Below are 23,864 nucleotides of genomic sequence, written 5' to 3'. Positions count from 1 at the left end.
CGGATCGAACCGACGGTCGGACCATGTTCAACCACGAACCGGACACAAATGCGGGTTGGGTTAATGCCAAAACCCAACTATAGTTGAACCGGTTAAAAATTCCTATCGAACCATTAAAAACCCGTAAACCGGCGACCCAACGAACCGGCTAAACCCTGATTCTTGTATAAACCAAAAATTTATTAATAAAACAATTAAAATTTCCTTTTTAAAATAAAAATAGGATTCAGATTAATAAGGTAAAGCCATCTCATCTTTTTCTCTTGAATCTTTAACGTCTATGCAAGACTGCAACTCACAAGGTATCTACTTCTCAAGGTATTGTTTTTGTTTCGAAGATTTTAAGAATTGAAAACTTAGATTTGAAGAACTCAATCATGGTATAATTTTTAATTTTATTTCATAGTATAAATTTTTAATTAATGTGTATATATTTTTTGTAAAGGTGATGAAGATTTGGAGTGACAAAAACCTGGAGAATAAAATTTAAATGTGTTTTTTCTATTGATTTTAGATTTGGACTATTACATTGTTCTATTACTTTTATTACATTTTCAGTTTGTTATTTTTTAAAATTTTCTAAACATTATGGTTATTCTTTATCTTTTTAAGAATATACATATTCAAAATATCATTAAATTTAGTTTAGTCTAATCAAACCCGGATCAAACCGGATCGAACCCGGTCGAACCATATTGACCCATGACCCAAAAAAATTCCGGTTCGTTTGCCGGTCCGGTTTTAACAACACTGGTCTGAGGTAACCATAGACATATCAGTTTAACTTTTTTTTGTATGTAGAAGGTATTAGGATATGAAAGACTATTTATATAATATCCTAAAGTCTAGGCAATGTTTTGAAACCCGACCCGGACCCGCAGTCGAACCAGTAAACCCGGTGGCCCAAGATAAATCCGATTTGGGTTTTGTAATAAAAAACCAAAAATTTAAAACCCACTAAAACTCGCTAAAAACCACTAAAACCCGGAATCTGGTACTGGTCGAACCAAAACCAATGGACAATTTTTTTTATTTTAAAAAAAATATTTTGTATACTTTTTAATTAAGAAATTAGGGTTTTCGGTTTTTTATCCATAAATTATTACTGATGTTTTACCTTTGATATATTTTAGATTTGAATTTTAATTTTATTATTTACATTAGACATATAAATATTTATGAATTTTACGTCCTGATATTTTTTTGTTAGATGTCATAAATCTTAACTTTTAACAACTTTTTAAAATAATCTAAATTTTTTTTTACTTTTTTATGTCAAATAAAAATCAAAATTTAGAAACTAAATTTAAACGGTTTCTAAATATTTTGTAATCATAAAATATATACATATCCAACTTAGCATAAAATATGTACATATCCAAACTATTATTTTATGTTTCATAAAAATATTTAAGAAATACTTAATTTTAGTTTCTATATATATATATATATTTCATAACTAATATTATTATTATATAATAAAAATTAATTTATATATTAATCTGCGGTTCACCCGCGGTCGATCCAATGATCCGGTGATCCGGAGAGTCATTTTATTCAGTGTACGGGTCGGGTTTAAAAACTTTGCGTCTAGGTATAATGATAAGGTGCTGAGATATTTCAATGTCCATTTAAAATTTTTTTGATTACATATTTTGTTGAAGTCCATACCATATTCTGTTGAAATTGGTATCCTTCGGTAAAATATGATAGATTATGAATGTAGATGGATTAGAATATTTATATAATGTGTGCTAACGTCTAGGCAGTGTTTTGAAACCCGATTCGGATCCGTGGTCGAACCGGTAAACCCGGTGGCCCAATATAAATCCGATTTGGGTTTTGTAAAAAAAAAACAAAAGTTTAAAAAGCCACTAAAACTCTCTAAAAATCACTAAAACCCGGAATCTCCAAAACCAATGGACAATGTTTAAAAAAAATATATTTTGTATAAATTTTAATTAAGAAATTAGGTTTTCGGTTTTTTATCGATAACTTATTACTGATGTTTTACTTTTGGTATATTTTAGATTTGAAATTTAATTTTGTTATTCACATTAGACATATAAATATTTATGAATTTTTAAGTCCTGATATTTTTTGTTAGATGTCATAAATTTTAACTTTTAACAACTTTTTTAAATAATCTAAAATATTTTTGATTTTTTTATGTCAAATAAAAATCAAAATTTAGAAACTAATAGTTTCTAAATATTTTTCAAACATGAAATATATACATATCCAATTTAGTATAAAATATGTACAGTTTAGCATTAAATGTAATAATGCATATAACCTAACTATGCTATAGAAAAAAGAAGCAGTCAACATAACATATCCTCATGTCAAATGATTTTTTATTTGTTTGAGTGGATTTTTTTAAATAAATGTGTCAAATAGTAGACCACAAATAAAATAATGAAAGTTTAAAACAATTTATGTTGACAAATTTTGGTTTAGCCCCACGACAAACTGAAGTAACTTTATGTTTGGTACGTGACCTGTTAATATAAGTCAGCTAGTGTATTAGGAAAGAATCTAAAAAATGGATATTGCGTAACTGAATTACAGGAAACATATATATTCTGTCACATCCTAACTTGAAACATGCCAAAATTTAAATGAAAACATTCTATGGTAGATAATTTTTAGGACTCTATTTTAATAGAGTAGAAGTCTATTTATCTATAAGAATTTGAGTGCGTGGCTCCTAATCGTTGTGTATTTTACACTGAATTTTGCCTTTATAATAATTACTAACTTATGAAGTATCATTGAAATTCATTCAATTGCTACTATATTATGCGAATATTTTACAAGTATTTTAGCTTTGAATAGCACCATACTGGTGAAGTATGTAACTAGTCTTAATTAAAAACATAATATAGAAATCGCATGTCTAATAACACAATATTTTATTACACATGATTTAGAATAAGCTATTGAATAATGGATTGCATCTGAAATTATATTCTATTAAGTTATATGATTAAATAACACTTTGATTGGTAATTAATGTAAACTAGATCTTGACCCGTAAGACCGCACGGGTATTTATTTTCTGTTTTTAGTTTTCTTTTTTTATTAAATGATGTATTTGTAATATTTGATAATAAATTTATATCGAAAACTAATTTTTGCAGTTATAACAAAAATTAAAATTTTAATAAAATATTCTTATATAAATTCAGTTATCCTAATTAAAATAGTATAGGTGTGAGTCATAATGCTTTCGAATTCCAAATATTTGGAATTTATATTAATATAAATTTGTTAAAAATAATCACACTCGGTATTTAATTTTAAATCTTAATTTGGGTGTACTAAATGTTATATTTGTAAATGTAATCATATTAAATTAAGTAATTTTATATTTTTGCGTTTAACGTAAAATGTATCACCGACACTGAAGATCACCTAAACAAATCTAACATTTATATGATTAGATGTATGTGTAAGATATATAACAAACAAAGTTTTTAAATGATAAGTATGAAAATACACAATATGGTTAGTATGCTATTAAACATGATACGTTACTTATAAAATTTGTAAGGGTAAATAATTATTAGACTTTTAACAAATTTGTGACATATAAAAATTAAGATTATAATTTGTAAGAAAATGAAATGTAATATAATATATATTTGATCTAACTGCTAATTCATTATAAATGGGCTTACGTGTTCAATAATTTTCAGATTGGATTTTGACAATTAGTTTTCATAATTACTGTAGACTAATGAGAAAATCAATGGAAAATAATTTTTTGAAAATAAATAAAGTGATTCAGTTTCTATATCTTGTAGTAGAGATGGGCGTTCGGATATTCATTCGGATTTGATTCAGGTCTCTTTGGGTTTTAGATTTTTGGGGTGAAAGGTTTTAGCCTCATTCGTATTTATTATTTCGGTTCATGTTCTGGTTCGGATAACTCATTTGAATTGTTTTAAAAAATTAAAATTCTTAAAATATAAAAGTAAAAATTTATATAACAAATAAATTTAAATAACATATGGCAAAAACTTAAACTTAACACAAAAATTGTTTTGGTTCGAATATTAAAAGATAGTGATCTCCTACCATATCATATGCGATTTTTATTATCATTAAATGTGGTAAATTTAGAATTAGGAAATGTATTTATTAAACTGAAAAGACAACATTAATAAAATTTTAAATAATTTCGAAATTGATTTAATAGAAAAAGAAAATTAAATTTTATATTAGGATAACACATTAACTCAACTGAAAAAGACAACATTAAAATAGGTAACTTAATTTATATTAGGACAACACATTAACTCAACAGGAAAAAATAAGCATTAAATTAGGTATTTTAATTTAAATTTCAGTAGCATTTAGACGTAAATATTGTGCAACTTGTAGGGTTAATCCATATGTGTACTTCTGTTTTAATAAAGTAGATATGATTATGCGATCATGCAGGTTGTTACAAATCACACAATTTTTACGGTAAGTACACTACGCCATTCTACTATAGTAGCCTTTTTTATAAATAATGGTTTTCTTGGTATGATATAAAAATATATACTAACATACCATATTGTAAAAAAGAAAAAGTAAAACAACTTTCATGTACTATTATTCCATCACGAATATCTGTTTTATGATCTGCAATGTTATCAAATGTAGCTTTTGTTACTGTATCATCAGTGAATCTAAATTTCAAGGGACTATCCAATCTATATTATTAAAGTTGTAGTACAAAATGGAGATGTTTGGATACAAGGACAGAAGTATTAAAAAAAATTAAAGTGTTTGGAAACATGGATTGTAGTCTTTTAAGAAAAATTAATTTTGTTTGGAAACAAAGATAGTAGTATTAAGCAAAAAAAAGTAATGGGCTTAAGTTATTAAGTCCATTATAAAAAAAATATTGTCAATATATATAAGAAAAATATAATACAAAGCCCGATTTCAAATACCAACTCAAATTATAGTTTTTATATTTCATATTAAGTTTTAAAAATATAATATATGTAATTATCTATATAATGGTACGTATAAAATATTATTAATTATATGATTACTTATATGATGGTACGTACAAAAAATGATTAATTATATGATGAAAATATACGATGTATAATAATGACTAAGGATGGGTTTTCGGGTACCCATACGGGTTTGGTTCTGATCGATTTTCGAGGTCAAAGATTTCAGTCCTATTAGAATGTTTCTAAATTTTTGTTTGATTTAAAATCAACCTAAGCTTAACATAACAATTGGGTTGATTTAAAATTATGAATACAAAATCAATAATTATTTTAAGTATTTTTGGTGATTTGAATATACTTTAACTATTTCAGATATTTATTTTTGACTATCTATAAATATTTTTAAGGTATTTTAAACCAATTTAAAAGTATCATTTTGATGTTTTATATAAGTATATAAATCTATAAGTATATAAATCTATTTAGATAAATTCAAGTACCCGAATTCTTTGGTTATTAGATTCGGTTCTTTAAATAACAAAATTTTGAATAATTTGAATATTTTAATCAATTTATGTTCGGGTTTGGTACTATATTTTCGGATCGGTATCGGTTATGTTCCTTGCCAAATCCTAATAATTACATAAAAAACAAATATCATCATATTTTTTCATAATATGCATCCGCGCTCCTTGATCAAAGTCTATAATCATTTATTTTAACAACAAGCTAAATAAATATGTTGATTGGAGAGAGAATAAAACAAAACCAGAGAAATACATAGTTTACCGGAGACACTCTATGTGTCAAATTTATTATAAAAATGTTTTACTAAGATAAATATATTCAATAATTACAAAAAATAATATATTTCATAAAAGTGAAAATAATATCCGCGCTTTCGAAGCGCGGATCAAAATCTAGTTAGCTTTTAAATTTTCATCATATAATATCATATTCTAACAAGAATCTTTATTCTTATTTTTGTAAATGAACGTTATTTTCGACAGTACGTAATGCATACAGTTTTCTTTTCGACAACGCGTATTGTATACACTTACTGAAATGTTTTTGTATATATTTATTTCATTGTATTGTTATCTCTAGGACATAATAGGTAGAGAAGTGGTCATTGGCTGGACAGCACCAAAGTCTCAAATCTTGATAGGTCTTCTTCTTAGTGGCAATGCTAAGACGCTTTAATAAGTGTTTAGATTGTTAGTAGTTTTTCACCAAAACCTTTTTTCTATTCATATATGTTTCGGCACCGAATTTTTCGTGCATTAAATAATCATGATTTGAATTCAACTTTCTAGAAGAGAGACCTCATCAGTAAGTATTTAGGTTCTTAATAAATTTTAAATACATATATTGGAGTGGTAAGCCTACGCATCTTCTATAGGTGATTGATATATTACGTGATCATGTCAAAAGAAGCGTGTATTTACGAAATCAAATTAGTGTATAATATAGACTTGGCATTAACTAAAAGATACAGAAGTAAGAGATTAGCTTAATTAGGAGAAACTAAGAGCTTTTATAGCTCAACGCAGTATCTGTCTTAGCAAGAAGTTGAAGTATAAAGAAAAGATAAATTGGTTTGAGACACAATGGTCGTTTGAAAATTTGGTGATCAGTGGAGGATATGATAAAAAGGAATACTAAACATCGTAATTCAAGATATGTACTAATTTGTATATATTTCTATAGATAACCTCTAACTGTATTATCTGTGTTTACTGGAGTCTACACTGCCTATGGAAACTATGTGATTAAGGGTTTGTGTGTACATGTTTCTTGTTCATGAGTTCGTCTTCATAATAATCAAACGACAAATCGTTTATGCAACAATGAGTTTAGTTAACTATATGACAACGCAAGACCATAATAATTAAGTTTTTAGTGAAAATAAAAGAATATAGAAAATGTTAGGTGAAAGTAAAAGATTATAGAAAAGAGGATATGGCTTGGGAATATATGGGTTGGCAACTCTTAGTTGATGAATGGAAGATAGAAGTCAGATTGAAATACTCAACACTATACTTCACGATAATGTATATTGTTCATGATATTCAATTAACTTTCTATCCATTTTAAAGATATTTTTGTATCCATTTTAACAATGTAAATCAGTGACACTCTATTTTAACACATTCATACAAAAGTACTCTAGAAGTATCATTTGGGCCAAACCCAAATTAATTTTGCTAGGAGAAGATTTCCAATGGTTAATAAAGGTATATAAAAAGTACTTAGTTTGATTAAAAAGTACTCTAGAGTATGGTTTATGCCAAAATTGGACCTAATTTATACAAGTTCTAATTGCACCCTTTTGTGGTTAACAAGTTCAAAGCTCATGAGCATGTACATTTACTCAAGACGATGTTCAAACCATAAAATTTAACTCTTTGAAAAATATATCCTCCCAACCGGAATACATACTAATACTTTTTACGTTTGGAGTGACTAAAGGACTTGACCAAAATGTCGATTTGCCATTTTTGGCAACATAAATGGTAGCTGCAGGCAGCAGGCTTATAATCTCTTGAGGCCGATGATTAAATGAATTATTATCATCTCCTTCGTCCATGTTAGAGCTGGAAACCTTCCTAGTTGTCTCTTTTGGGTTGAGAGTGCATGCGTGTTAGCTTAACAAGGCCGATCCGTAATTACATCTTTACCTCAAATTTATAAGTATAATACTATAATCTTGTTTTTAACGATTTAGAAAGACGTCTTGATCATTAAAGTTGCTATAATATAACTTATAATTAAGAATGTTGATTAACTTAGAGAAATAAAGAAAGAGTGAAACCAAAATTAGGAGTAATGGTGGGGACAGTAAATCTACACTTTTCAAGTCATATGCATGTGCTTCATCAACCACTCTTTTTACACTGAACGCGGCTTAAGATACAAACCCCAATTGCTATAAATACCTCACTGAGCCCTTTCATTTTACTTCATCAAACTCCAAACAATGGTTTCTCTCAAAGCTCTCTCAACCGTCTTTTTTCTTGTACTCGGCGTTGGCATTTGCTACGCCACTAGCCGGAATCTCTTAACGTACGGGGATATACCAGCTGGCCATGGTGGTGGAGGAGGAGGACATGGTGGTGGTGAAGGTTATGGAGGAGTGAGTGGTGGTGGTTATGGGGGCGGTAGTGGAGAAGGTGGTGGTGGTGGATATGGAGGAGCTGAAGGGTATGCCGGTGGTGGTGGTGGTGGCCACGGTGGTGGAGGTGGTGGAGCTTCTTCTTCTGGTGGATACGCTAGTGGAGGTGGAGAAGGAGGTGGTGGCGGTTATGGTGGAGCAACTGGTGGATACGGTGGTCATGCTGGTGGTGGTGGTCATGGTGGAGGCGGTGGTGGAGCTTCTTCTTCTGGTGGATACGCTAGTGGAGGTGGAGAAGGAGGTGGTGGCGGTTATGGTGGAGCAACTGGTGGATACGGTGGTCATGCTGGTGGTGGTGGTCATGGTGGAGGCGGTGGTGGAGCTTCTTCTTCCGGTGGGTATGCTAGTGGAGGAGGAGAAGGCGGAGGTGGTGGTTACGGTGGAGAAGCTGGTGGTTATGGTGGTCATGCTGCTGGTGGCGGTGGAGGTAGTGGCGGTGGTGGTGGAGCTGCTTATGGCGGTGGAGGAGATCATGCTAGTGGTTATGGAAGTGGTGGTGGTGGTGGTGAAGGTGCTGGTGGTGTAATTGGTGGTCATGCTGGCGGTGGAGGTGGTGGCAGCGGAGGCGGTGGAGGATCAGCAGGTGGAGGGTCTTATGGTGGTGGTGCTTATGGAGGCGGTGAAGGAGGAGGAGCTGGAGGTGGGTCAGGAGCCGGAGGGTATGGAGGTGGTGGAGGAGGAGGAAGTGGTGGAGGAGGAGCTTATGGTGGAGGTGGAGCACATGGAGGTGGTTATGGAAGTGGTGGTGGTGGTGGTGAAGGAGGTGGTTATGGTGGTGCAGCAGGTGGATATGGAAGTGGTGGTGGAGGTGGTCACGGTGGTGGTGGTGGTTCAGGCGGTGGAGGCTATGCCCCATGAAGAAACCAACTCAAAATATTACCAAAAAAGAAAGAGGCTGGAAATAAAAGATGATTGTGGAGGCAGGGGTATACAAATTAAAATGCCTTGATTGAAAACATTTTGTATCCATTATTGAACGTTGTATTTCCTAATAATTAAATATTTGCATTGTCTTACTATTATATCATTAAAAACATTAGTTTATATAAAGTAATGTTTTATAGATTTTTGGTTGGACCTTTACAAAATCTGATAAGGTGATATACACCAGAACCACAAACACAAAAGACCAGAAGATGAACTTTTCATTTTATCTAAAACAATTAATTCTTCATAACAAGTTAAAGAAAGTTGAACAGATTCCAGTTTTTATCCTAAACTCTCACTGGATTGCCGTTCAGAGAGATTCCTGTGAAGATCCGATCTTCTGATGTTAGAGATTCTCTTCTTCTTGACCTCAACACCCAAAGCTGCAGCAAACATTCAAGAGCGCGACTGAGGCATGCTCATACAGTCGTACTAGTAAAACAACATGTTCTTTCTCCTTAGGATCTGCAACAGAAAGTGCAGCAACAATGCTTCTAAACGGCGCTTTGTTCCACGAGTTTTTGTTTATTTTTCTTATTTTGCAAATGGTGACGTTGAATCTGAAAGGTTCGTATATACGAGTCGCACACACTTTCAGACGTCATGATCTTTCAATTTTATCTCCTATCTTACTTAGTAATCTCTTCCACATGTTTTAGACTAAAGCTTATCAAATACACATAGTAGAGTACCTCGGCGTTTCGAAAAGGAATTTGGTTTTTGAATCTTTAGCTTCGTGATATCTTGCATATTTACATTGTTTTAGCCATTCATTCTTGTACATTTTGATCATATATATGAGGATTTAGTCATCTTTAGGTTACATTTTGCATACATGAGTCTTTATTAGGTGTTGGAGTGTGCTATGGAGTTTTTGGAAGTGTTTGGAGGCATTTATGGTGTAAAAGGTTGAAAGATGAACATGGATGGAGACCTTAAAGATATCTTTTGAAGCCCATCTTCTGGGAGAACATTGGAAATTGAGATAGCTTTCTAATGGAAGTGGTCTCAAGTCATTTGGAGCTGTATTGGAGGAGTTATGATCAATCTACTGGAGGCATATCAATACTCGAACACAGTACGCCTGGAGCGGGGTGACGGAGCGGGGTTACGACCCCGCTGTGTATCCAGAGCGGGGTGACGGAGCGGGGTTAAGACCCCGCTCGGGTTTACACAGAAATGGAGGAAAAACGGCTGGAGCGGGGTTGTGACCCGGGTACGGAGACCCCGCTGCGTGTTATCACTTGGTCGTTTTTATGATTTTTAAGGGGTTTTTTAGACTTTTCTATTGGTACCATTAGGTTTCTAAAGACCATATAAATACTCTTGTAATCCCAAATTAGGGAAGGAACTCTTTTTCTCTCAAAAACACATTTGTAAACTTTGAAGAAAGCTTGGATCTTTGATCCTTTTTCATCTCATTTTCTTTGTGTTTGTTGGATTATCTTGTTCACTAGCATGTTTAACCTTGAATCATCTTTGGTTTTTGGGTTAATTATGTCTATTAGTGAGTAGATCTATCTAGGATTCATGGGCTAGGGTGATTAAGGGTGATTATTGAAGATCTAGGGTGTTTAGTGTTAAATCTATTTCTTTCTTTGCTTGTTGAGGGTTCTCAATGCTATTTTGGTCTTGATCATACTAAAATAGATCCTTAGGCATTTCTCGCCCGAAAGGTGTATGATGAAATGTCTGAACCAACTCTTCAATGCTTTTAATGCACTTTGCCAAAGAGATTTGTTGTTAAAGGTGTTAAGATTGCTAGTAGACTTGTTCTCCATGATTGCTTTAGTAACATTCAACCAAAGGGATTTGATGCTTGAGTTGCTTTAGCAAATGAACATTCATCTAGGGATAGAGCTTGTTTAGTATCGTGTCTAGGCATAAGGAAAGTGCTTGATTGATAGCTTGTCACCTTTAGATTGGATCTACATCACCCAAGATCAAATGCCTAGCCCCATGAGTCCACTTGCTTCACATTGAGAAAGAAAGTTCACTCTTTTATAGCATTTCTAGTCTAGTTTTAGTTCACTTCACTTCACTCAATTGGTTGCGCTTAGATTAAGCATAGACTTGCATTCCCTTTGCATTAGAATCACTTAGGATTGGTTCGACAATCTTTTACACTACAACATTTGATTGGGACCCTTGAAAAGTCCTAGCATCAAATTGGCGCCGTTGCCAAGTTCTATTGTGATTTTGACATTGGGATTTAGTCACTTGCTTGAGACTAAGTCATTTTTATTTTATTGCGATATTGGCTCTGCTTCTTCTTTCTTTTTCATTTCAGGTGTATGAACTTGAGAAGTAGAGGGACTACAAACCTCACTCCTCTAGTACCAGACATCCGGGCTTTGGAAAGAGAGAATACAAGAAGAAAGAGAGAAGAGGAGCAACAGGCTCATTTCAACAGATTGGGTTTTGATATGGCTCACCATCAGAACCAGAATCAAGATGGAGAGATCCCTTTGGGAGCTGCCCAAGAGGGAAATGGTCAAGGAGCTGCCAACCTTCGACCACAACACCCACAGCGCCAAGCTCGCGCCATTGGAACCTATGATCTCCCTCACATTCATGGTCATAGGTTGGGAATCAGGGCACCACCTGTGGAGAACAACAACTTCGAGATCAAGTCAGGACTACTCAACACCATTGAGCACAACAAGTTTCATGGCCTGGCAGCTGAAGATCCTATTGATCACTTGTACAAGTTTGATCAGTATTGTAGTTTGTCCAAGACAAATGGTGTCTCTGAAGATGCATTCAAGCTGAAGCTGTTTCCCTTCTCTTTGGGAGACAAGGCACATCAGTGGGAGAGGTCTGTCCCAAGTGACACTATCACCACTTGGGAGGGATGTAAGGAAGCCTTCTTGGAGAAATTCTTCTCTACCTCAAGGACAGCTAAGATAAGGAATGAGATCTCTGGTTTCCAGCAGAAGAATCTAGAGAGCTTTAATGAGGCATGGGAGAGATTCAAGGACTACCAAGCTCAGTGTCCTCATCATGGTTTCAGCAATGAGAGTTTGCTTAGCACTTTCTACAGAGGAGTTCTCCCATCTTGCAGAAACAGGCTTGACACTGCTAGTAATGGTTTCTTCTTGGGCAGAACTGAGCAGGATGCCGAGGAGCTGGTGGAGAACATGGCAAAGAGTGATTCAGTCTACAATGAGGAGTATGATAGAGCCAACAGAGGGGATGACCAGCAGACAAGGAGAGATATCAAGTCTCTGCAAGACAAGTTGGACTTGGTTCTTTTAAACCAATCCAAGAAGGAACATGTTAGCTTTGTTGGTGATCCTAGTCAAGAGGTTCCTCCTAAGGTGAATGAAGTGGATGGGTTAGAAGGTCAAGAGGAGTTATGCTTCATCAACAACAATGGTACTTGGTACAAGAAGGAGCCCAACTTTCAGTATAACAACTACCAGCAAAGACCTTATTCCAACAACCAACCAGGTGGTTACCAACCTAGGAACAACCAGCAAGGAAGCCATCAACCTCAGCAGAACCCTCCTCCTGGTTTCTCCAACAAAGGAAACCAGTCTACTCAAGCCCAAGGAAGTTCTTCTCAACATCAGGCTCAAGACACAAGTGTGGAATCAATGTTCAAGCAACTACTTGAAGCTCAGTCAAGAAGTGAGAAGCAAATTGGTTATGAGTTGAAGAACATCCACTCAAAGATTGATGGGAGCTACAATGAGCTCAACAACAAGTTCAAAGCTTTGGAGAATCAGTTTGCCTCTATGAGTTCCAACTCCAATCGCCAACAAGGAACTCTACCAGGAAAACCAGAAAAGAATCCCAAGGAGTCTTGCAATGTTATCATCTCTACTACTTCTTCAAAGATTGAGCTGAGTGATTATGAAAAAGAGGTAGATGAGATTGAGAAGATAGTGTTTGGGACTGAGCTTGGGAAAGTTGAGCAATTGGTTGTAGCAACAGCTGAAGCACAGATGGTGGATAAAGCTATAGAAAGGGTTCATGTACAAGCTGAAAGGAAGGTTGAAGCAATGAATCTGCTGAGAGTTGAGCCTAGTGCTGAGAAACCAGTTGAGAGGAGAGCTGACCAGAAGCTGAAAGAGGTGAAGAAAGACGACACTGAGATTGAGCCACCACCGTATGAGGTCCCACTCCCATTTCCACAAAGGGTCCTCACCAAAGCTCAGAAGAAGGTTATCTCCAAGCTCAGGAAAGATCTTAGTGATGTTGGGGTTAGGCTCCCAGAAATCTCTGGTATGCGTGAAGCTCATGTCCAAATGATGCTCATCAAGGACATTCTAGACCACCAAACAGAAGTGGCCGAGCTTTTGGACATCTCCATTTTGAAGATTGATCCACCAGTCCCTCCAAAGTCTCTCCCTAAGCTAGAGTCTCAAGGGAAGTTCACATTGTCTTGCTCCCTTGGTAAGATCACTATGAATGATGCTTTGGTTGATTCTGGTGCAAGTGTGAATGTGATCTCATTGGAAATGGTGAAAAGTCTTGGTATTGAGAGCATGGAGCCAGACACATCTTCTCTTATGTTTGGGGATTCATCTTCTACAACCCCCATTGGCCTCATCAAGGATTTTCCTTTGAAGATTGGAGCATGCACAATTCCTATAGACCTCACTGTTCTGAAGATGACAACTGAGAAGAGAGTTCCTTTGATCCTTGGCACTCCATTTCTCACAACAGTTGGAGCATGTATTGATTTCCCAAACAAGAAGGTCACACTCCTCAATGTGAACAAGACTGTCTCTTACCCAATCCAATCTCCAATAGATGTTGGGTATTGTGGAACAATCACTTGTGAAGAACCATCCATTGAGAAGACCCAAGCTAAAGTGGTTGTTCCTGAGAAAGAAGATCTTGTTGGAGAGTCCTCTAAAAAGTTGTGTGTTGAGCACTTGGAAAGTGCTAAAAGGGAGGAGGTGAGTAGAGCCACAAAAGCTGCTCATGACATGAGGAAGATAGTGAAAGAACCTCATCCTCCACCTCTTGATAAGACTCCTCACACTCTCACTCTCCACCCAATGAAGCTCAAGGATGGAGCCATTGAGTACAAGATCAAGTGCAAAGGCAGGTCCAAGCCATTCTCAAGTGCAAGGGCCATCATCACTCCTCAGCTTCAAAACGACCCCATCAAGCTCCAAGAGCTCCTCTCTCAGGTCCTCACCATCACTCTTGAAGGTGGGAAGGATCCTACTTCTCACTAGTATGAGAGAAAAGGTAGTCAAGCTAGTGACTCAAAACAAGCTCACTTGGGAGGAATTCCCATGGTTATCCTTGTATATAAATTTGCTATTTCATTTCTTTATGTTTTCAATAAGTGTGGCAGAAGTTTCAGGCCAGCTCAAAGCTCAAGCTCTAGACACCCATTACCACACTTCACTCTCCACTTGAGGTATCACTCCAACCCTTCTTTGTACATGCCATTGCTTTTATCATATTTTCGGTATCTTCTTCTCTCTTATTCATACAGAGACTGTGTGATTTAAGTGTGGGGGAGGTACCAAGTATTTGATCATGTTTGCTTTGTTGATTGTGCGTCTCATGCATTGCATTGTACATTCATATATCCATAGAAAAACCATAAAAATTAAAATTTTGAAAAGTGCATAAAGAATCATGTAGTTGCATCACTTGCATTCTTAGGATTGAGTCTAGATCATATATGTTGCATTCACTTGCATAAGGAGCAGCTGTTGATAATGCCATGTAAAGAACACTTGTTTGCACTGAATTTGACACTCTGGTTAAACATATCAAATAGCTTAGGCATCTCTTTAAAGCCTTGCACGCTTCGAGTTTTGAAAACTCTTCTTGAAGCATGTGCTTGCTTGATATTGGCATTGTTCTTGAAACCAGCTCCAACCTGAATCTTGAGTTAAATGAACTTAATCTCTCTTGCATATGGGCATTTGCATACTTGATCATGGATCTCATACATATTTGGGTTATCTTTTCCATTGTACCACTCTTTGTTAACCCAAATGGCACTCCCTTACCCTAAAACCCTTACCATTCTTTGAAGCCTACATTGATTTGTATGAGTGAGGTCTCATTTGATAGTTTGTCATGTGCAAAATCTTGAGAGTATTGGGAGCGACATGGATTTGTTCTCATCTCTTGCTAGCATAGGGTCATCATTTGAGCTAGCTTCTAGGATGGTGAGTGGGTGTATGTTTCTTAAAAGATTAATGTCTTGGGTTTGGGGTGTGAGAAAGATGAGCAATAAAGTGTTATGAGAAAGAAAAGCCCTAAGGACCTAGAATAGAAAGAAAAGAAAGCTCTAGTTTGTATTGTTTGAGACCTTCCCCCTAAATATATAAAAAAAAAGAAAAAAAAAAGAAAAGAAAAGAAAAGAAAAAAAAAAGAAAAAAAAAGGATTCAAAAAGATAGTGGGGAAGAGAAAATAAAAAGAGTTAGAGCTTAGAAAAATGAATAAGAGGTCCTTAGTGGTTAAGTCATAAGAAAAGAGAGTTGTTCATTGGGTGAGTGATGTGAGTGTTTGTTATTTTGGGGTATGAGATGAATGAAAGGGGTGTAGAATTTGTAATCACTTAGGAATGGGTAGAATGATGAGGATGGATCCATGTATGCATGAATTGCTCCTAGTCTTAGATAAATTTTGCATAATGATCAAACTCCTTGATTCTTGAGTGATTGCCACCTGAAAATGATGCATTGAACCCTCTTTTTCATCCATATTAGACCATTTGATCACTTAGCCAAATGATTGAGATCATGTGCCCATTTGTGAGAATTCACCTTGTGTGTGTGTGTGTGAATCAATGTGAGGGCTGGTTAAGAGGAATTGTTGGTTGATGAGTATTGCATCTTGTGTAGAGGCATAAGAGTATTGATAGGCCTAGAGAAGCTAGAGTATAATAAGAGAGTGTGCTCATGATATTTGCTATGTTTCTTTAGGATGTCAAGTTGAGTGCTATGAGTGTTTCTTTTGGTTATAAGCTCCCATCTTTATATCTATCCTCCTTGAGTTTTTGAAAAGTTTACTTGAGGACAAGTAAAGGACTAGTGTGGGGGAGTTGATATCTTGCATATTTACATTGTTTTAGCCATTCATTCTTGTACATTTTGATCATATATATGAGGATTTAGTCATCTTTAGGTTACATTTTGCATACATGAGTCTTTATTAGGTGTTGGAGTGTGCTATGGAGTTTTTGGAAGTGTTTGGAGGCATTTATGGTGTAAAAGTTGAAAGATGAACATGGATGGAGACCTTAAAGATATCTTTTGAAGCCCATCTTCTGGGAGAACATTGGAAATTGAGATAGCTTTCTAATGGAAGTGGTCTCAAGTCATTTGGAGCTGTATTGGAGGAGTTATGATCAATCTACTGGAGGCATATCAATACTCGAACACAGTACGCCTGGAGCGGGGTGACGGAGCGGGGTTACGACCCCGCTGTGTATCCAGAGCGGGGTGACGGAGCGGGGTTAAGACCCCGCTCGGGTTTACACAGAAATGGAGGAAAAACGGCTGGAGCGGGGTTGTGACCCGGGTACGGAGACCCCGCTGCGTGTTATCACTTGGTCGTTTTTATGATTTTTAAGGGGTTTTTTAGACTTTTCTATTGGTACCATTAGGTTTCTAAAGACCATATAAATACTCTTGTAATCCCAAATTAGGGAAGGAACTCTTTTTCTCTCAAAAACACATTTGTAAACTTTGAAGAAAGCTTGGATCTTTGATCCTTTTTCATCTCATTTTCTTTGTGTTTGTTGGATTATCTTGTTCACTAGCATGTTTAACCTTGAATCATCTTTGGTTTTTGGGTTAATTATGTCTATTAGTGAGTAGATCTATCTAGGATTCATGGGCTAGGGTGATTAAGGGTGATTATTGAAGATCTAGGGTGTTTAGTGTTAAATCTATTTCTTTCTTTGCTTGTTGAGGGTTCTCAATGCTATTTTGGTATTGATCATACTAAAATAGATCCTTAGGCATTTCTCGCCCGAAAGGTGTATGATGAAATGTCTGAACCAACTCTTCAATGCTTTTAATGCACTTTGCCAAAGAGATTTGTTGTTAAAGGTGTTAAGATTGCTAGTAGACTTGTTCTCCATGATTGCTTTAGTAACATTCAACCAAAGGGATTTGATGCTTGAGTTGCTTTAGCAAATGAACATTCATCTAGGGATAGAGCTTGTTTAGTATCGTGTCTAGGCATAAGGAAAGTGCTTGATTGATAGCTTGTCACCTTTAGATTGGATCTACATCACCCAAGATCAAATGCCTAGCCCCATGAGTCCACTTGCTTCACATTGAGAAAGAAAGTTCACTCTTTTATAGCATTTCTAGTCTAGTTTTAGTTCACTTCACTTCACTCAATTGGTTGCGCTTAGATTAAGCATAGACTTGCATTCCCTTTGCATTAGAATCACTTAGGATTGGTTCGACAATCTTTTACACTACAACATTTGATTGGGACCCTTGAAAAGTCCTAGCATCACTTCGGCCGATAAAGTTTACCAATGATAGCTAGCCTCTCGTCAGCTGTACATAGAACCAAACAAAACAAAACAAAACAAAGCCTTAATGTCAACAGCAGGTTGGATTATGAGGGATGATCATGGTCTCTATTTAGGTGAAGGACAGAGCAAAAGAGTAACAAATAATGGAAGTTTGGAGATCGAAATCCAGCTTTATTAATGGCGATGCGACATATTTAGATAAGAGATTATCGAAAGGTCATATTTGAAGGAGATAGCAAACAAGTTTACTGTTTATGAGTTACTCAATACAAACAAGATGAACTTCCAAGTTTATAACTTAACAAACACACATAAAACATAGTATATATTACTCAAATAAACTAATGTCAAATATTTTAAAATGCTAAACTGTCGTGCCATGCAAAGTTCAAATATTTAATTTTGACAAACAATTTTGTATTGATATTTAAATCAATATATTTTAATTTGATACAAAATCAAATATTTTAAATTAACGAATATCTATTCTTGGATTGTGTGATGGGCGGATGGTCGATATTTTTACGAATGCAGTTTTCAGAATATTTAATGAACTTAACTCTTTTATCAAAGTATTCTATTTTATTTTATTTTTTGATCAAATTCTATTTTATTTTAAACTTATGATTTTGTACGGTTCATTTAAGATAGATTTTACAATTTATTTTGAAATTTTATCTTTCACAAACTCAAATTTTAAATATTTTTGTTAAACAAAAACTGATTTCACGCTTTAAAAAATGAGATTCATGAGGGATGTCTAGATTGAATTGTAGAAGTTGTATTTAGCCAATAGTAATCCTTTACCAAAAAAAAAATTGTATTTAGCTTTAATTTCTTAGCTACAATTTTAAAAATCATCAACTATAGTTTATATTGGTTATTAATACTACAGCTTAAAAAATACAAATAGCTATAAAAACTTTTAACTTTAAAACAATATATTTTAATTTGTAGAAAAAAATTGTTGTACCAATTTTTTTTTTAGTTTAAATTTTAGAAATACAACTGATACATCCAAATAGAAAAACTACTGACTAAATTTTAGAATTGTTTTCACTATTACATCTCAACCAATAATTACTCGAACTACTATAGTTATAAGTTGTAACTAGGATATTACCCATGTTAAAATGCGGAATATTTTTTTTTAATTTTCAAAATCAACAAAATATTATTGAAATGTTAGGATTTATATGTTTATAATATGAGATTCAACTTTACATTTTTGACAAATATATACTATGCTAATAATTTGAGCTTAATAAAATACTTTGCTTTTGTTATCATGTTTACTAAACAGTTTATTATGCAGAATAAATTAACATACTTTTAGTTATTTTTCATTCCTTTAAAATTATTTTGGATATCTATAAAAATAAAATGTTAACCATATTTATAGGTTTAATAACTAAAACAATAATATTTTGTTTATTTTTTAAAAAATTGAACTCTAAAGAGTATATTTAGAAAAATATATTTCAGAATATTATGTTTGATTTAATAGATTAAATTTTTGATTGATTAAGGTAATATATCAAATAAACATATATTTAGAATTGGTCTAACATAAACTCTTGTATTGTAGATAAAAATGGGAGCCTAAATTAATAGAATAAATCTTAGCCAAATATAATAGCGGATACATACGAAAGTAAATGGGATTTGTGGCCCTTGTAAACTCATCTTTTAATTATTCTTTACTTTGTATATTACAGAATTGGCCCCCAATACACAAGTGAAAAGTTGTGTCTGGGAATTACATACATTTTTTTCAGACATCTCTCCAATTGTAATTGAAATTGTTTTTCTTTGTCTGGCAAATATGTTTCTAACAATAATAATCAGAAATCTTCTAGCTCTCCAAAACTTTCAGTCTTGAGAATTCTCCCGGGGGAGATTTGTTAAGCTGTAAAAATTATCTTTAACTTTAATTTTTAAGCTATTAAAATTACCAATTATATTTTATTTAATTTTTTAAATTACAGTTTAGAAAATAATTTAAAAAAAGTTGTAAGATACACATTTCAAAACATCATTTTAAGTTATAAATGTAAATATTATTTTTCTCATTAAAATTTTGTGTTTACGTCAAATATAACTATATGAAAAGTTGTACATACTAAACTCTACAAAAAGTATCTACGGTTAAAGTCTAGCCAATCGTCCAATCTTATGTATATTCTAATATAACTATTGTAATTTTATTATTTTGAATTTAGTAAGATTTAGTATAGCTTTAAATATCATCTTATTGATTTTAAATCGTAAATTCAAAATTTTAGCTCTATGATTACAATCCAGTATCATATTTGTTATTTTTAGTCCATTATGATCTATCTTGTTGAATGTATGGAATTATTCTCTTAAATTAGATCATAAGAGATAAATCATTAGATTATGTCAATTTTTTATTTAAAACAATAAACTATTTATTTATGAAATCCAAAAACGTGTGATAAGAGTAAACTAAGTTATTAAAAGAGTTTATGAATCTAATTCTCTTAAAACGAATTCACTTGATACAATGATTTTGGCCAGTTTACTTGAATGAATTATTATGTTTATTATGAGATAACGTATAACTATAATCATATGCTGTTAGTCTATGATTAGTGCTTCTAAAGTTTGTTGGAAGTTACATCATCCACGAGCAACACGTGAAGTGGAGGATGTTTAGCCATCATGATTCAACCATTTGATATTATGTATTAAAATAATTTATATTGTCCTTTCACTGAATACTTTTCTTCTTTTTTTTTTCTTGAATATCATGTGCAATTGTTTTGTCGTTTTCATGTGTAACTGTTCAAAAATGATATTATCGTGGTCATGAAATTCACAATAAAACGGTAAGAAATTACAATGTGGATAAAAACTGAGTACAACATACTTATAGTCTCTCTATTTCTACAAAATAGATTTTTATATTTATTCTTCGTTTCGCAAAAATAAATCTTGTAAATTTAAAATACTATTAGTAAGTTATATTAATAAGTTGTATATTTATAAGAAATAACAATCAAAGATATTTGAAATAATTAAATATCATCAAATGATAAATTTTAGAAAATATATAATAAATTAAATATTATATTAACTTGTAAATATTATTCTATTTGTAATATACATAATATCTTTAAAAATTACATTTGTTGAGAATAGAGATAGTAGTTTCAAAAAGAAACAGAGATAAGAGTATCTAATCAACTAGATTTAAACAAATAAAAATGTCAGTACTGGTGAGAAAATAATGAAAAAGCAGACAGAAACTAGGCCAAGTCAGGACCCAGACAATAAAAGTGGGCTACACAAAGATATAATTCCAACATTATATTTTTATTTATTTATCCGAATATGACTTGATAATGTAAAAAAAAACAAGTCATACTTTCCTTTGTTCTCTATCTCTCTTCTCCTCCTCTTCTATCTTCTTTTCCAGATCTTCATCTCTCCCGTGAACCTCAGAAAAAAAAAAGAACACGTAAGCTCTCTTCCTCTGTGCGGTTTTCAGATGGATGATCATCGAAGCCGTGTCTCTCTCTCTCCACCTGATCCTCACATGAGCAACTACTTCCTCAACCAGACAACACCCCCCGCCGACAACGATAACGCCGTGGAAGCTTTCATCGGAACGAATCACTGGTCACAACAAACTCAACCTCCTCCTCCTCAGACACTGTCTCAGTTCAACGAAGACACTCTCCAGCAACGTCTCCAGACGCTGATCGAGTCCGCGGGGGAGAGATGGACGTACGCGATCTTCTGGCAGATCTCGCACGAGTTCGACTCTCCCACCGGAGAGAACACGGTGATCCTCGGGTGGGGGGATGGGTACTACAGAGGAGAGGAAGACAAAGAGAAGAAGAAGAAACAGAGCTTGTCTTCGAATCCGGCGGAGCAGGAGCATCGGAAGAGAGTGATCCGGGAGCTTAACTCGTTAATCGCCGGCGGAGGCGGAGCCGGAGTCTCCGACGAGGCCAACGACGAGGAGGTCACGGATACGGAGTGGTTCTTCTTGGTATCGATGACGCAGAGCTTCGTGAACGGCGTCGGGCTCCCCGGGGAGTCTTTTTTGAACTCCCGCGTGATTTGGTTATCCGGGTCGGGCGCGTTGACCGGGTCGGGTTGCGAGCGGGCGAGGCAAGGGGAGGTTTACGGGCTGCAGACGATTGTGTGTATCGCTGCGGAAAACGGCGTCGTTGAGCTCGGTTCTTCGGAAGTGATAAGTCAGAGCTCAGATCTGATGGATAAAGTCAACGGTCTCTTCAACGGTAACGGTAACGGGGAAGCTTCTTCTTGGGGGTTTAATCTCAATCCCGATCAAGGAGAGAACGATCCGGCTTTGTGGCTATCTGAACCGAACGTAACCGGAATCGAACCGGTGGTTCAGGAAACGCCGCAGCCGGGGGCGATTGAAAACGCGGCGGGAGATTTGAACTTCTCGAGCTCGGGGTTGAATCAGAGCGGGAACTTTAAGCAAGGGTCGTCGAGCAGCAAGAAGAGATCTCCGGTTGTTTCGAAAGACGAAGAGATGCTTTCTTTCACCACGGTGGTTCGGTCCGCGGCGAAGTCGGTGGACTCTGATCATTCCGACATCGAGGCGTCGGTGGTTAAGGAGGCGATCATCGTCGAACCGGAGAAGAAACCGAGGAAACGCGGGAGGAAACCGGCTAACGGAAGAGAAGAGCCGTTGAACCACGTGGAAGCAGAGAGGCAGAGAAGGGAGAAGCTGAACCAGAGGTTCTACTCTTTGAGAGCTGTGGTTCCCAACGTTTCGAAAATGGACAAGGCTTCTCTTCTCGGAGACGCCATCTCGTACATCAACGAGCTTAAGACGAAGCTGCAGCAAGCGGAGGCGGATAAGGAAGAGGCTCAGAAGCAGCTAGATGGGATGGGGAAGGAAGGTGGCGGGTCGAGGAGGGCGAAAGAGCGAAAATCGAATCGAGATTCGGGGAGTTCTGTGGAAATGGAGATTGATGTGAAGATCATAGGTTGGGATGTGATGATACGTGTACAATGCGGCAAGAAGAATCATCCTGGTGCGAGGTTCATGGAAGCGCTCAAGGAGTTGGATTTGGAAGTGAATCATGCTAGCTTATCTGTGGTGAATGATTTGATGATTCAACAAGCTACTGTGAAGATGGGAAGCCAGTTTTTCAATCATGATCAGCTCAAGGCTGCTTTGATGTTGAAAGTTGGAGAAGACATTTAAACAGCTTCAGCTCAAGATGCAACTCTTGTGTTTCTTTGATGCACCACCAACTTCATGTTGTTAACATTGTTGTTCATTAGGAGAAACAGACCTGTTTTAGCTCTTAGTTTAGTGGGTTTCATAAATCTTAAAGCGATATCCAAGTTGGAGACCAGAGAGATGTAGTAATATAAGAAATCTTGTACTGTACTTGTTTGTATATGTATGGAGTAATAAGTGGGATCATTTCTGTTGAAGTGTATTTGGTTCTGTGAATGAAGGTTTTGTGTACACTTTTATGTTCTGAAAACTTTTAGATTAGATTATTGACCATAACGGTCCAACTTGATGATTTGTAACGTAACGAAAAGCAAAGGAAAATAATTGGTCTTAAATGGGTTTTGGAGAGGGATGGTACCCTCATCTCTTCGAGCAGATATGAAGAAACTGTTTATAGTACCTAAAATGTGGAAACATGTGGAAACATGTGTCATCTGTGTTGTACATGTCTATGACTTATTGTTTATTTTAAAGCTATGGGTAAAAAACACAATGATTTACTGTTTAAAGTTCAAAGCTGTGGGTAAGAACCTTTTAGTGTCTATCTTATGTGTATTTGAGTATATCTCTAAGTTGAGAGAGTCGTGTGTCTATCTATCTATGACTTCTGAAATAGTAAGACTGATTCATAATTCTTAAAACATACGGGGGAAACTAACCAAGGTTTGAACACGCACAAGTTTAACCAAGGTTTGTATTTTAGTGGTTTGTCTTAGTGTTGGCATTATGTCATAACCAAAGTTTTGCGCAAGTGTGAGTTGTAGTGTCAAGGCATTTTGTTGATCTTTCCAGAAGCACCAAGAGCATTTATTCATTCATTCATAGTAGTAAAGTAAGAAGATGGCTAGAAAACTACTTTTCTCCATCATTGATGAGTTCAAATAAATTGTACCAGCTTTATTTTATTATTTCGTCAATCAAGTAGACAGAAAAATTATTTAGTACCATCAAGTTGACCCCTTTCTTAAGGATATTAACTAGTACCCATCTTTCAGTCTATCTTTGTTTTATGTCTACTAAATAATTCACTCGTTCGTTCACACTACATATTGTTATAAAATATGATA

General features: G+C 34.9%; 3 protein-coding genes and 1 non-coding gene across 4 annotated transcripts; 3 read left to right on the top strand and 1 right to left on the bottom strand.

Moving 5' to 3' along the window:
- Positions 1–7,912: 7,912 nt before the first annotated feature.
- On the top strand, positions 7,913–9,203 carry LOC108835702 (glycine-rich cell wall structural protein 1.8-like). Its single transcript, XM_018608922.2, has one exon. The coding sequence runs from the start codon at positions 7,942–7,944 to the stop codon at positions 8,992–8,994; it is 1,053 nt and encodes a 350-aa protein (XP_018464424.1). The 5' UTR covers positions 7,913–7,941; the 3' UTR covers positions 8,995–9,203.
- Positions 9,204–11,619: 2,416 nt separating this feature from the next.
- LOC108825329 (uncharacterized) lies at positions 11,620–14,258 on the top strand. Its single transcript, XM_056995004.1, has 4 exons — positions 11,620–11,647; positions 11,746–11,881; positions 12,170–12,696; positions 12,781–14,258. The coding sequence occupies exons 1-4, from the start codon at positions 11,620–11,622 to the stop codon at positions 14,256–14,258; spliced, it is 2,169 nt and encodes a 722-aa protein (XP_056850984.1).
- Positions 11,967–12,073, bottom strand: LOC130500616 (small nucleolar RNA R71). Its single transcript, XR_008939233.1, has one exon. It is a non-coding gene; the product is annotated as a small nucleolar RNA R71 (small nucleolar RNA).
- Positions 14,259–20,904: 6,646 nt separating the features above from the next.
- Positions 20,905–23,030, top strand: LOC108828003 (transcription factor MYC3). Its single transcript, XM_018601537.2, has one exon. It carries the CDS (start codon positions 21,058–21,060, stop codon positions 22,756–22,758), a length of 1,701 nt encoding a protein of 566 aa, XP_018457039.1. The 5' UTR covers positions 20,905–21,057; the 3' UTR covers positions 22,759–23,030.
- Positions 23,031–23,864: the final 834 nt, after the last annotated feature.

Source organism: Raphanus sativus, chromosome 9 (genome assembly GCF_000801105.2).
Source record: "Raphanus sativus cultivar WK10039 chromosome 9, ASM80110v3, whole genome shotgun sequence".
NCBI lineage: Eukaryota > Viridiplantae > Streptophyta > Magnoliopsida > Brassicales > Brassicaceae > Raphanus > Raphanus sativus.
The sequence above is the reverse complement of the archived record's forward strand: the minus strand, read 5'-3'. Positions and strand labels throughout refer to the sequence as shown.

Bases quoted from the DNA above. Each gene is read 5' to 3' on its own strand.
- LOC108825329 (XM_056995004.1), top strand. From the start codon at position 11,620: ATGATCTCCCTCACATTCATGGTCATAG. The intron at 11,882-12,169 runs GTCTGTCCCAAG...CTTCTTGGGCAG, and splicing joins AAGGCACATCAGTGGGAGAG to AACTGAGCAGGATGCCGAGG. The intron at 12,697-12,780 runs GTGAGAAGCAAA...ACAAGTTCAAAG, and splicing joins ACTTGAAGCTCAGTCAAGAA to CTTTGGAGAATCAGTTTGCC.
- LOC108835702 (XM_018608922.2), top strand. From the start codon at position 7,942: ATGGTTTCTCTCAAAGCTCTCTCAACCGTCTTTTTTCTTGTACTCGGC.
- LOC108828003 (XM_018601537.2), top strand. From the start codon at position 21,058: ATGGATGATCATCGAAGCCGTGTCTCTCTCTCTCCACCTGATCCTCAC.